General features: G+C 41.1%; 1 protein-coding gene across 1 annotated transcript; it reads right to left on the reverse strand.

Annotated features, from left to right (window-relative positions):
- Positions 1-1,149: 1,149 nt before the first annotated feature.
- On the reverse strand, positions 1,150-12,639 carry Cacybp (calcyclin binding protein). Its single transcript, XM_052737342.1, has 6 exons — positions 12,409-12,639; positions 8,381-8,597; positions 6,293-6,389; positions 5,534-5,633; positions 3,395-3,492; positions 1,150-1,944 (listed from the first exon to the last, which is right to left on the reverse strand). The coding sequence occupies exons 1-6, from the start codon at positions 12,427-12,429 to the stop codon at positions 1,788-1,790; spliced, it is 690 nt and encodes a 229-aa protein (XP_052593302.1). The 5' UTR covers positions 12,430-12,639; the 3' UTR covers positions 1,150-1,787.
- Between the last annotated feature and the right edge of the window lie 1,044 nt (positions 12,640-13,683).

A 13,683-nucleotide genomic window follows, 5' to 3' on the forward strand; every position in this document is an offset into this window, starting at 1 on the left:
ACCAAAACAAACAAACAAAAACACCAGACATCTAATTATGACAGGTATTAGCAATATGAGCTTAACCTTTTCATTCTTTTCCCATCTATGCATCTATTTTTCATAATCTAAACATGAAATTTAATGTTCTTATATAAAATCCAGTGGAGTTTTCCCCAATGTAAGTTAAGGGTGGTATAGTTTTTATTAGTACTTTCTAGAACAGAGTAAGCATATTTTCGATGTTCTTCAAAGTAGCATGCACAGCATACATGTTTTGAGCTACTCATACATCTTATCTTCTCGTCCAGATCCACTGATCCTCTTCTTCCCAACTATATGTCACTTTCCTCACTCCTAGTTTTTATCTCTATGAACAATTTATTCGTAATTATTGGAAACCTCTCAGTATGTCATCAGTTTTTGGTTGTGTGTGTTTTCCCATGTATTTTCCTTTCATACTTTTTTTTTTCCCCAAGACAGGGTTTCTCTGTGTAGCTTTTGGAGCCTGTCCTGGAACTCACTTTGTAGACCAGGCTGACCTCGAACTCACAAGAGATTCACCTGCCTCTGCCTCCTGAATGCTGGAATTAAAGGCGTGCGCCACCACAGCCCAGCCTCCTTTTATACTTTTAATCACGACTTTTCCTTCACTCTTAGGTCATAATGGAATTCCTCTCTTCTGGTACTTGTATACTTAGGTCATAATGGAATTCCTCTCTTCTGGTACTTGTATACTTCATTTTTGATGACATAAATGTGGACAATATGGCTGTTTTAAGTTCTATCAATATCAACTCATCTTCCCCTACCAAAATACCACTCTTACTGTATTCTGAATCTTCTAATACGCAATCTAGTTTGTTCCACAGGTCTGTTTATTTCATGTTTCAGTACCACAGTTCTGGAGGCATTATAGTCCCAACCACCCTTTCTGTATGTTAGTTTTAAGTTCTTGCCTTTTCCCTAATTCTTAATTGTAGTTGTAGTGGTTCTTCTGGAACTCTAGAAGCTTTTTCTTCTAGGCATCTAATTGCTTTCTTTTTGGTGGTGAGCTTATTAGCCTTCAACAGCTGAGCCAATCCAGCCCTTCTTGCTTTCTGCATGTTACTGCAGTAAATGCAGTTACAGCCTAATTTTTCAAATACACTATAAAACAGATAGCAAAACTGATCTTTTACGTAAAACTTGAACTTTATTGAACAAAGGAATAGATAAACTGTTGCATCATGGTTATATTTTTATAAGCCAGCTGCTCCACGGCAGTACTTACAACGTAAGATGTTTGTCTGTTTTTGTCATTTGTATTTTGTTTAAATTTTATATTCATAAGTATACTTAAATCAATTAGTATACATGGTAGCGCATGGCACACTCATTGTTTAAGGTGGTAATAATGGGTAACAGGTATATCGTAACTTGCAAGTTTGTGTACAAATTTGAATCTTATGCAAAAATTTTGGTTTTAATTTTACATTATGGGAGATGATGTCAGTTATAGGCAAATATTTTGTTTTTTACCTTTCAGCCAGAACAAAAGTAACATTTTCATCATGTAAGATTTCTTTTTTACATTTCAGTAAATGTAAAACCTTTTCTTAACAAAATGACTATGATGCTAATGAAGGAAATGTTTAATAAGCATATTTACTTAAATCAAATCCTCCAGTAAGAAATAGAGAATTTGCTGTCTTTACTTATAAGGCTGTGTAAATAGTTATCTGTCAAATTTTATGTGCAGTTCAACAACATTCCCTTACTGGGAACATGAGTGTTCCATATCACAGTTCCCAAGGGACTTAAAAGTCTCAAAATTCCGTGTCTTCTCTGGCTTGCTTCTCTCTAGATTCCACCCACGCTTTATTAATGGTTCGCTTCATGTCATCGTCTCCATCTTCATAGATTTTCTTTAGAACGTTCATTAACCCCTCACTGGGATCTGTTTCAGCGTCGTAGGAAGGCTTTCTATGAAAAAGAAAACAGTGTACAATGAAAAAATGCAGCATGGAAAGACATTCTTCGATTGTAACTGGTAGGAAGGAGAAGAGCAGAGAGAAAGGATGCTAGAGTATACAACCAGAATAGCTTGTCTAGGTTCATCCTGGTAAAACTTCATTACCACGTGTGCACAGTACACAAAGGAGAGAAAGCCACATGGCAAGGACTGACAATGAGGCAGTGAGATTTCAGGAGGAAATACATAAATGTGAATAATTTTTCCAGCTTGTTGATTTTTACAAGCATGTTTCTTCACATTAAAAAACTAATGAGAGCTGGGCGGTGGTGGCCCACGCCTTTATTCCTAGCACTTGGGAGGCAGAGCCAGGTAGATCTCTGGTAGAGTTCGAGGCCAGCCTGGTCTACAAAGCGAGTTCCAGCACAACCAGGCCTGTTACCCAGAGAAACCTTGTCTCAAAAAACAAAGCAAAGCAAACAAACAAAAAACAAAAACTATTGAGGAAAACACTACATACATGCATCATGGTATGGATACATAGTGAGATCCATGGAACTTGGCCTAGTGTTGAGGTTACAGTCTATATGGTAAGCAATTCTAGTTCAATGAATGTCCAAACAGCCAATCAGCTTTACATTTACTTTTTGAAATAGGTCTCATTATTTAAGCTCAGGCTTGCTTAAATCAACTCCCCAAGTAGTCAAATATTCCTAACTCTAGCCTACCACATCCCTACTGCATTTTGGCTACCAGGGGAGGAGCGACAAAAACTACAAACTATAGGAGCGCACTTTAAACCCATCCACAGTGCAAGTCATCTGGGAGGTTTTTTAAAAGTCATTTAGGAGGATAAAAAATAAAACTGGATGTGGTAGTAAATGCATATAATCTCATTACTTGAGACACAAAAGAATTGAGCTACATAGCAGGACTTTAAAAAAAAAGGAAAAGGTATCCTTGTCACATAAAATCAATGATAGTGAAACCAACTACACCTCAGACATCTCAGGAATCAAATGATTTGGGTGGCTGAACTCTTCAAATTCTTAGAGCAAAATTATCTGAGATCAGGCCACAGTACCTACAGACACACCAATATGCCCAGGAATAACATAATGCTAAAGAACAAGCTATACAATGATTGTCTTGGACCTGCCCTTGCCCTCCTCAATAGGCTCTGACAGGCTGAGCATAGTAGCACATACCTTTAATCCCAGCACTCGGGAGGCAGAGGCAGGCGAATCTCTGTTAGTTCAAGGCCAGCCTGGCAAGTTCTAGGACAGCCAAACTACATACTAGAGAGAACCTGTCTCAAAAAAGATTCTGACAGGTGAAAGCAGATGTAAGTCGAACAGGTTGTCCAGAAGACATCAGGAGATAATGCTTGTACAACTATTATCCATAAAATGAAACCAGAACCCCAGATAAAAGTTAGTAAAATTATTCAAGTAAACTTACTCTTTCTCTTTGCATTCTTTTTCCACCTGAGTTAAGTAGTCCCATCGTGTGTTTTCTGCTTTCTTTCTACATAAGATGATTACTGTATCAGTCTTGACCTGGAAGAAAAGGAGAGGAGTGGGAGCTTGTAACATAGAAATAAGCACAACTATTTAGAAAACAGTAATTTACCCAACCAAGTGCCTAGTACATTAATACTTATTCTGGGCTATCCAAGACTCTATTTGAAAAGACTCTTGGGCTGAACCTACCTCGGTTTAATGAGTAAAACTCATGTGCACATGTCCTGGTTGATTTTTGTTTGTGTCAACTTGACACAAGCTAGAGTATCTAGAAAGAGGAACCTCAATTGAGAAAGTGCCTCCATCAGATAGCCTGTTGGCAAGTCTGTAAGGCATTTTCTTGACTGACAAGAAGTATAAGCCCTAGGCAGATAGTCTTGGGTTGCATAAGAAAGAAGGCTGAGCAAGCCCCAAAGAAGAAGCCAGTATGCTTACTCCATGACCTTTCCTCCATGGCCTCTGCTTCTGTTCGTGCCCTGAGTTCCCTTCATGACTGACTATGATATGCACGTTACTTTTGGTCTTGGTGTTTTATCACAGCAATAGAAACTTAACTAGGACAGCATGTCATGCAAACATGAGGACCTGAATTCAGAAATCCAGAACCCAAGTAAAAAAGCCAGGCATGGTCATACACAACTGTCGTCCAAGCACTCCTACGGCGAGATGGAGACAGGAAATGCAAGAAGCTTGTGGGCCAGGTAGCCTGGTGCATATATATAGTGGTGAACTAACAAGAGACTCTGTCCCAAACAAGGTGGAAGGTGAGGACTGACATGAGTGTCTTCTGATCTCCACATGTACACCATGGTGTGTGTATACAAGCATACATGCATGCACACACACAAAGACTTAAAGAGAATGTTAATGGGAAGTATGGGAAGAACCTCATTAGAGGGCTTCTCTAGGACAAAATGTGAACCAAGTGAAACCTAAGACCTGAAAGGAAGACACTACAGACAGCTAGCAGAGCAAAAAGAATAGCTCCTCGATGAAACAGTTATGGTGTGTTGAAAGGACTGGGTGGATCCCGGTGATTTAAGGAAAAATCGAGGGTAAAGTGTCTGAAGGGAGAGCAAGGAAGGGGAAACAACTTTTTAACTCAACAGTGATCAGTGTAACTCTGACGCCTTGATTATTCCTTCCCTATGAGACTAACAAATGAGATTACTGCAGAGAGAACTGGCTACTTAACACACTGCTTTTATTACTACTTTTAAACAAATATCTAACATGGAAGAATTACATGTCTATACATCTGATATACTAAGCATCACTTTTTTCTTTTCTTTTTGTGGTTTTTTTGAGACAGGGTTTCCCATGTAGTTTTGGTGCCTGTCCTGGATCTTGCTCTGTAGACCAGGCTGGCCTCAACTCAGAGATCAGTCTGGCTCTGACTCCCGAGTGCTGGGATTAAAGGCATGCGCCACCACCGCCCGGCCTACATCTGATATATTAAGCATTACTTTTTAAACTGGAAAGAAAAGTAGGGTTGGAGCAACAGGGTTTTTTGTTTGTTTGTTTGTTTGTTTGTTTTTAAATGAAAACTTCCTTGTTTTTTACAGCTTCAACTAAGCTAAGTACTTAGAGGTCCTTATATGTATCACAAATTTACATATAATACACCTAATGCGATCCTATTTATCAGTGTACCAGTCCTACTTTGTACAGATGGGGAAAGTGAGGCAAAGAGCCGCCAGGGGTTACAACTAAGTGATGAACAAAGCTGGCATTAAAACTCAACTCTTACCCACCTAGAACATTTCTCCTTAATTTTAATGCAATTTCCTTAGAATATATTCTACAATCAATTGGCAAGCTGTCTTCGAAGGGCCAAACAGTAAATCATCTATTTTACATTTCATGGGCTAAACGATCTATTTTGCCACTCTAGTGGAGCAGCAGACACCAAAAGTACTTAAGAATGGTTAAGAAACTACTTACAGATCAGGCAGTGAACTGCACTTTACCGGTACCAGATACAGCAGAAAATTTTTAGTTCATCTCTACCCTAAGTCAGCCAGATTCAATTTAATGAAGTTTTTACAATATTTTGACCAAAAATAATAATACTCACTTTTTTTGAACTGCTTTCCACAGAGATGGGTTTCAAAAGATTGTTCACAATCATGGAGTAATTCTTGCCATTGAGATTTTTTACCAAAAGATCAAATGACCTACAACACAACAGGGAATGCATTATCATCTTTCTGGTTCTATGACAGGCACTCTATGGTTCTTGAGAGAGTAAGTCACCAGCTTTAGTTTAGGGCAATAGTTCTCAGTTTTCTTAACACTGTGACCCTTCAATACAGTTCTTCATGTTGTGGTGACCCCCAACCATAACATTATGTTCATTGCCACATTACTGTAATTTTGCTGTTAAGAATCACAATGAGGGGCTGGAGAGATGGCTCAGAGGTTAAGAGCACTGACTGCTCTTCCAGAGGTCCTGAGTTCAATTCCCAGCAACCACATGGGGGCTCACAACCATCTGTAGTGAGATCTGGTGCCCTCTTCTGGCCTGCAGTCATACATGCTGTATACATAATAAATAAATAAATCTTTAAAAAAAAAAAAAAAAAGAATCACAATGAAAATATATGCTATATGGGATATCTGATATGCAACCCCTGTGAAAGGGTCATTTGACCTTCCAAAGAGGTCGTGACCCACAGGTTGATAACTGGATTGGTATGTAGACTTGATTGTTCCACTTCTTTCAACTAAGGTTATAGTTAATGCTAAATTTCAGCAGCATTTTGGAAGCCATCCAGAAGACAAGATTCCCATGATAAGGCAATGTTCGTTGTACTTTCCAGTAACAAGAACTCACCTCTCTGTGAAGTGTACCTGCACATTCTCAGTGGGAACCTGATGAACTCCAGTTAAGGTAATGTAGATTTTCACAAACTTATCTGACTGATCCCATCCTAGCAAAACAAAGATGGACAGGCATATCAGAAACTATTTATGCTTATCATAAAACTCAGTTACAGGAGCTGAAAGATGGCTCAGCAGTTAAAAGCACTGGCTGTTCTCCCTAGAGACCCAGAGTTCAAAGCCTAGCACCAATATGGCCGTTACAGCATCTGCAACTCTAGTCCCAGGGCTTCAGACATCCTCTTCTAGACTCTGAGGCATGCAGGTAATGCTGACATACATGTAAACAAAACACCCATACACATAATAAAATAAATCACAGTAACAGAGACATGCAAAAAACTAAAGGCTAAAAAATTCTCAAGATGGGGTGATAGAGATGGCAACTGTCTGTAACTCCAGTTCCAGGGGATCTGACACCCTCACAGATGTATACGCAGGCCAAACACCAATGCACATAAAAATAAAAAGGAATCATAAAAAAAAAAAACCTCTCAATATGGAGAAGCTATGTCTCAAAACAGTACCCTGAAAACAGTATTATTCCTAAAGATAGGCCTCCAACAAGAGGGAGAATAAAGAGTAAAATTCAGTTTCTAAATGCAAAGCCCACAATCTTTTTATTTATTAGAGTAAAACTAGGATCATTTAATGCACTTCATCTTTCTTTCTTTTTTTTTTTTTTTGGTTTTTTGAGACAGGGTTTCTCTGTGTAGCTTTGCGCCTTTCCTGAATCTCGCTCTGTATACCAGGCTGACCTTGAACTCACAGAGATCCGCCTGCCTCTGCCTCCCGAGTGCTGGGATTAAAGGTGTGGGCCATCACCACCTGGCCATCATCTTCCCACCAGCGCCCAAACCCTTAGCCTTGTGAACACCAGGCAAGCCCTCTACTAGTAAGTTTCGTTCCAGCACTAATTTTTCTTTTCTATTTTAAGAAAGGTCTAAACTGCCGAAGCTGGCCTCAAACTTGCAATCATTCTACCACAACCTCCCAAGCAGCAAAGATTATAGGCACGTGCCACTATGCGCAGCAAATACAGGAAAATTAGCTTATTTACTTGTTTTGTTAAATAATTTTGTCCTCCATCTAAAACTTGATAGATCTTTCCATGGTAGCACATACTTATAATCCCAGCACCTTGTGAGGTGGAAGCAGGAGAACCAGGAGTTCAAAGTCATCGTCAATTAAACAGTGAGTTCAAGGCCAACCTAGGCCACATATTAAGACCCTGTCTCTGGGAAATTAACAATTTTCCACTAAGCTGAATAGCTAAACATCAATACTAATTCAATAACCATTTCTACTTTTCTAACAGTCTAAAAAACTGCAACCCTAGCCCTTTCAAGACATAGAATGTAAGTTTAAGATTCCATTTCCTAGCTGGGCAGTGGTGGCGCACGCCTTTAATCCCAGCACTCGGGAGTTAGAGCCAGGCAGATGTCTGTGAGTTCAAGGTCAGTCTGGTCTACAGAGAGATCCAGGATAGGCACCAAAATTACAGAGAAACCCTGTCTCGAAAAACCAAAATGATTCCATTTCCTAAGCAAAGCATCGTGATGCACAGCTAGGCTCTCAGCTACTTGGAAGGCATAAGTGGAAGGATCTCTTGAAAACAGTCTAGACAACATATCAAGATGCCTGGCCTCAAAATAAAACAGAATGGGCCTGGTGGCACACAACTGTGACACTACCACTCAGGAGGGAAGGCAGGAGGATCTCTACAGTTCAAGGCCACCATGGGCTACAATACAAGCAACTGTCCCACACACAAAAAAGCAAAGTCCAAATAAATAAATAGATAAAAGATCCTAATTCTTCACCATAAATCTGTTATTTGGCCACCCAGTAAGTATAGCATCTAATGCCATTTTGGTATATACTGTTACACTACATAATAGTATCTAACCCACACCAAATGTCAACATTAAAACAAAAAAGAGCACAAACTTGACACAAAGAATGTATATGTAACATGAATATTTTATGGAGTAGTTATTTCTGCTTGGCAGAACACTAGATACAAAGGAACGGGCCATACCATAATTACTGATTTTCACAGTGTATCCTGTTGTAAGAGGAGCAACCACAGCAGCTGGCTTTTCATTGTCAAGTTCTGGTTTCTTCTGCGATTTCTGCTGCATCTTGTTCTTTATTTCCGTCTCAATCTTGGATTTTTCACTTGTAAGAGTATCACGCACTCTTTTCCTAGTGGTCTTTTCCAGCAACACTTTGACCTCTTCTAGGTCTTTCTGCAACTGTGTTATGGTAGAAGGACATTAGGATAATTAAGGCCTACCACCCAATTCAACTTACTGAAGTAAGAACTAAAAATTAAGTTCATTTCATTTTTTAAGAGTTGCAAATTCATTTCTTCTTGTTCACTGAATTGTAAATAACTCACACTTCCTTTTTATTAAAGGAAAACAATCTTAAATCAATATTAACAGTCTTTATTTTCTAGCATGGTAGGCTGTTACCTGCCGGTTGTAGAAAAGTACAAAAATAGGATTGTTCATAGATGACCTTGAAACAACAAGTCTAGGCATCAAGTCTTAGAAAAATGTAAACATTTTAGTAAAAGAGATGAGGATCCATCTGACTGAAAAGAGCGAAGGCAACTTTACTGAGGTAAGGAAGGCTGTACTCCGGTGATTTGCTTCACTGCCTTTCCTATCTCAGAATTCGAAATTTTTGACAAAAGATAAAAGATAAAATAGAGTCAGCAAGACGGCTCAGTGGGTAAAGGTGCTCACTGCCAAGGCTGGTCACTGAGTTCAATTCCCAGGATCCAGGGGAAAGGAGAATCAAGACTGGCAGGCCCTCCTGATCTTCACATGTGTTATGGTAAATAAATGTAAAGGTATTCTGCCTTGAAGAAAAAGTCTGTTCAGCAGTTGGATCCATCTTTTGGTTATAATCTGAAACCAAGAAAGGAAACCTAGATATCTAACCCCTGTGACTCATGGAAATTGGTAAATGTGTTGTTTTCTTGTTATGCCAATACATCAGATAGTCTTCTAGTTTCTAGACAGACATTTATGATGCTGTGAAACTTCATTAAAGACAATGCTGGAAAACTAATGGGCAGGGGCTGTATAGATGGCTCAGTAGTTAAGAGCCCATGCTGTTCTTCCAAGAATAGCTGCTTAGGTCCGAGCCCCCACATTAGCAGCTCACAAATCTTTATAATTCCACCTCCAGGGTATCTGATGCCCTCCATGGGCACCTGCATCCACGTGGTATATACAGGCAGATAGACACAAAAATCAATGGGCTTAAATATTTTCCCCAATCACCCTCTGACATAACTGTGAGTAAATGCTTAGGATTTTCTGCCTTGGTACTAGGTACTTGGTACCTTCGTACTAGGTAACCTGACCATAAAAACGACCTTACTTTGTACCTTCATAGTAAGTAAAAGGCTTAATGTTAAGTCTTTAAATGACCCATCTACAATTTAGAGTCCATAACAGAAAACCACAATCAAATCTCACCAGCATGACGACCTAAACATGAGCAAACAAAGACAACATAGGCATGCTAAGGTGAACAAGGAAGGGAAGCCCATGATGTCCCAACCCTATACAAAGAAATACAGGCAAACAAGAAAGGCTAAGGCATGAGAAATAGTCTTCCCCAAGGAAGAAGACAGACGTGAGCAGGCAAGAACAATTAATGAAAGAGAGGCCATGAAACTGAAGAGAGAGCAAATGGGAGGCTTGGAGGGAGGGGAAAAATGCAATGTATTATAATCTCAGGAAATAAAAGAATTTTAAAAATCTTTTAAATGCTAAGTATTAGGTAGCATCTGAAATAAAAAGGAGTTAGCCTTCATCAATCTCAAGAAATATTGATTCTAAGATCCAAAACTGCACACTCATCTTTTCAATTTAGAATCAAGGTATTTCATTCAAAGTAATCTTTCAGTGGTTTCAAAATTCATGTAGATTCTAGTATCAACATAATAAAAATACTAAAAGTAACGCAAGTACTTAGTCCCAGAATAGGGATTTACTTAACAAAAGGAGAAAGGAAACCTATCAAACCTAAGAGGTTTTGCTTTTGACTGGAATGGGAAAGCTTTTGACTCATGGCAGAATTCCCAGGCCCTCTTTATGGCTAGTTTTAGCTCTAAAGTACTCTTTAGTAAGGTGTCAACTGAAGTGACTTAAGAAGAAGCACTGCTTGGCTTTTGTATTTGCAGCCCTGAAACCAACAACAGTGCAGGTTCTGCATCCAAACTTTAAGGTGACCGAAATAGATAAAGCAGTCTCCTATCCACTTTATCTCACAATTTTTCTTGGCTTCTTGGCATGCATGTTTTCTGTATGTAAACAGGTATCTTCCTTTGAATCTATCTCCTAGTTGTTCACTACGAGCCTTAAAACCAATGTGCTTGGCCTGGCCTGGTGGCACGTGCCTTTAGTCTTACCACTCTGGAGGCAGAGGTAGGAGGATCTCTATGAGTCTGATTACCATAGCAAGTTCCAAGCCAGGACTATTTAGTGTGACCTACACCTGCAAACGAAAACTGCTCAAAACGGGAAAAGAGCCCAACTTTCCCCCTAAAGACATGGAACTGGATACCAGGTATGTACACACACACACACACACACACACAAACAGATGTATGACATCTAGGGAGACATAACAAATCCATAAGGTGGTACCACACTCACTTGAATGGTATCTTATGAACAACATCCAAGAAAATAACAAATGTTATTGAGTATATGGAGAAATACTATCTTTTATGCAATTCTTGTGGAAATGGTAGTTTCCCAAGACTTAGCCTTATTATCTGTCAACTACATGGACTACAAACATTCCCACAAAACAACAAAACTTGTTTACAAAGATTCAGAATCATCAAAAAGAGAAACTGGAAGGTGCTAACAGATGAGCATGCATTCTATCTGTATAATGGGGTATTAGTCAACCATAAAAAGGAATGGTGTACTGATATATCACAGATGAACTAGAAACATGTAAGGCACCAGCTCGATCCAATCCAACACTCAATGAATTTTTGAGGAAATGAAAAATAACACTGTGAATTGAATTGTACACCTTAATATGATTGAATAAGGTGAATTTTATCCCAAAAGAAAAATGTGTCCCTATATGCAAATCCCCAAATCTAAAGTTCCTTCCTTTGGAGAGGGTTACTACTGAACTACCTGTATGCACAACTGCTAAGCTGCCCTAGGCTCTCCATGTGAGCACATGGTGCCCGAGGCTACTTACTTGTGGCAAGATACCCGGATTAGTACTTTAAAATAACTTCATAGTTTTTCTGCTTTTAAAGCCAATGTCTTGCTTTTCAAAGTGAGGGGAAATTTTCCGAAAAGCAAATCTTAACAGATAGACAACGCTTCTGTAAACACAATATATCAATCACATAAAACCTATACAGGCCAGAAATGGAGCAATTCAATTATCATTCATATTTTGTAGCTGAGTAAACTTGAGGTTCCCAAAAAGTCAAGTCACCCATGTTCATAGTTTACAGATCTAAAAACAGACACCACGCAATTTCCTACCACTACCTACAACTAAATTTCTAATTTCTTTAAATGCATTTATTACATAAAGATCGGGGATATAACGCAATGATAGCGCGCTTGCCTAGCATGTGCAAGGCCTGCAGGTCCGCCACTGGCACTGCTAAATAAAGTGAGTCGTAAGCACTGCTCTAAGCGTTTAGAAACAACACACAGAATGTATAACCACCCCGTGGAATGAATGCGGTGCCCAAAGTAACGTGGCTAGCCGTGGAGGCACAGAATTCCTTTCAATTGCCCTCCGCCCAGAGCAATGAGCTTTGATTTAACGAGGTTCCTGTTCCCTAGCCGGTAAAAACCAGTAGAGGGGACCACGACCCGCGCCAGCAGCTGGGCTCCCGACACACCCCCGACCTTCCACCCGCCGCCGGGCGTCCAGGGCCCAGGTAGGTCGCGGCGCGGAGGCCGCGGGCCCGCGACAGTGGCAGAGCTGGGGACACGAGCCCGGGGAAAGGCGCGGCCGCCCGGCGGCGCGAGCCTGTAGGTCGAGGCCGACCCCTACCTCCTCCAAAGTGGAAGCCATGGTGCGGCGGACGGGCCCGAGGCCGGAGCTGCACCGGTGCACGGGAGCCGACAGGAAACGCAGAACACGCCACCCGAGAGCGACGCAGCGCCAGCAGCGAACTACACCGACCCGGCGCGACTCCGCGGCCCGCCCTCCGCACGCGACGACTCTAGAACCTTCGCGAGGCTCCGCCGCCGGCCCTTGAGGCCCCGCCCAGCTCCGCCCCTCCGCGTCTGGCCCCGCCCTCCAGCCGGGTCTCCTAGCAACGCTCAATTCTCGCGAGCGATCGAATGCTCAAGAAGCGTCACGCCTCTTCCTTCCGCCCCAGCAACCTAGACGTCATTCCGCTACGGCGTAACCTGGATGCGCAGTCGCAGCTGGGAACCACGGCCTAAGTCTAGCCGTGGAACTAACGCACAGCGGTTTGGGGACCCAGGGGGAAGTGTTTGGGGAAGGGCTGCTTCAGCCGCTGGGACGCGGGGCTAGCCCGGCCGCCATCTTGACTTTGGCTATTGTGAGATGTTGGGAGAAAAGAACAAAGGCGCGCCCCCAAAGCAGCACAGTTACGTCCGAAAAGGACGGCTTTGTTAGGGAGGAAGATTCCCGAAGAGAACACTGGTTTTTAAGTGGGCATTGGAATTCGGGATTCGTCCTGTGTCTAGCACTTTGGACGTGGCGCCATCTTGTAGGACTTTTGGGTTGCACGGGCCATGTGACAGGCTCCTAGGCGCAATGATGAGAAGACGGCACGTCTTCTTCAGTGGCTGAAATTTTGATTCTGCCTTTCCTTTATGAGCTATTGAAACAAGATTTCCAGTACCTTCGCTCTTTACTAACGGTTCAGTTATTGTAGTTTTCAGCAGGGTTTGGATTAAGTGGTTCCAGGTAGGAAACGTGGAGAAACTCTTAGAACTATATTCTGGTTATAGCAGCCTGGATTAGTAAAGCCCCAGCTTTTACTATCTATTATAATATTATTTTAATTTCTAACAGCATAGAGACATCTGTAACACAGTTGAGAACAAATAGTACCCCCAAAAACTGGGAGGTCAAGCAATCTGTCAGCTTTATAGATGCCTAGGGGAGTGATTAGAATCTACAAGTCAAAAGGAAAATGCTGCTATACTACATTTTACATTACACTAATGTAATTACATTACAATATGCGTGAACTCAGGCAAACCTGCACAAAATGACCTAAGTCAGGCGGGAAAGTACATAGTGTTTAGTGACATTTAAAAGTCTCAAACCGCCGGGCAGTGGAGGCGCACG

The sequence above is a fragment of the Peromyscus californicus genome, unplaced genomic scaffold, assembly GCF_007827085.1.
Source record: "Peromyscus californicus insignis strain IS unplaced genomic scaffold, ASM782708v3 Scaffold_14__1_contigs__length_90479793_seg_2, whole genome shotgun sequence".
Taxonomy (NCBI): domain Eukaryota; kingdom Metazoa; phylum Chordata; class Mammalia; order Rodentia; family Cricetidae; genus Peromyscus; species Peromyscus californicus.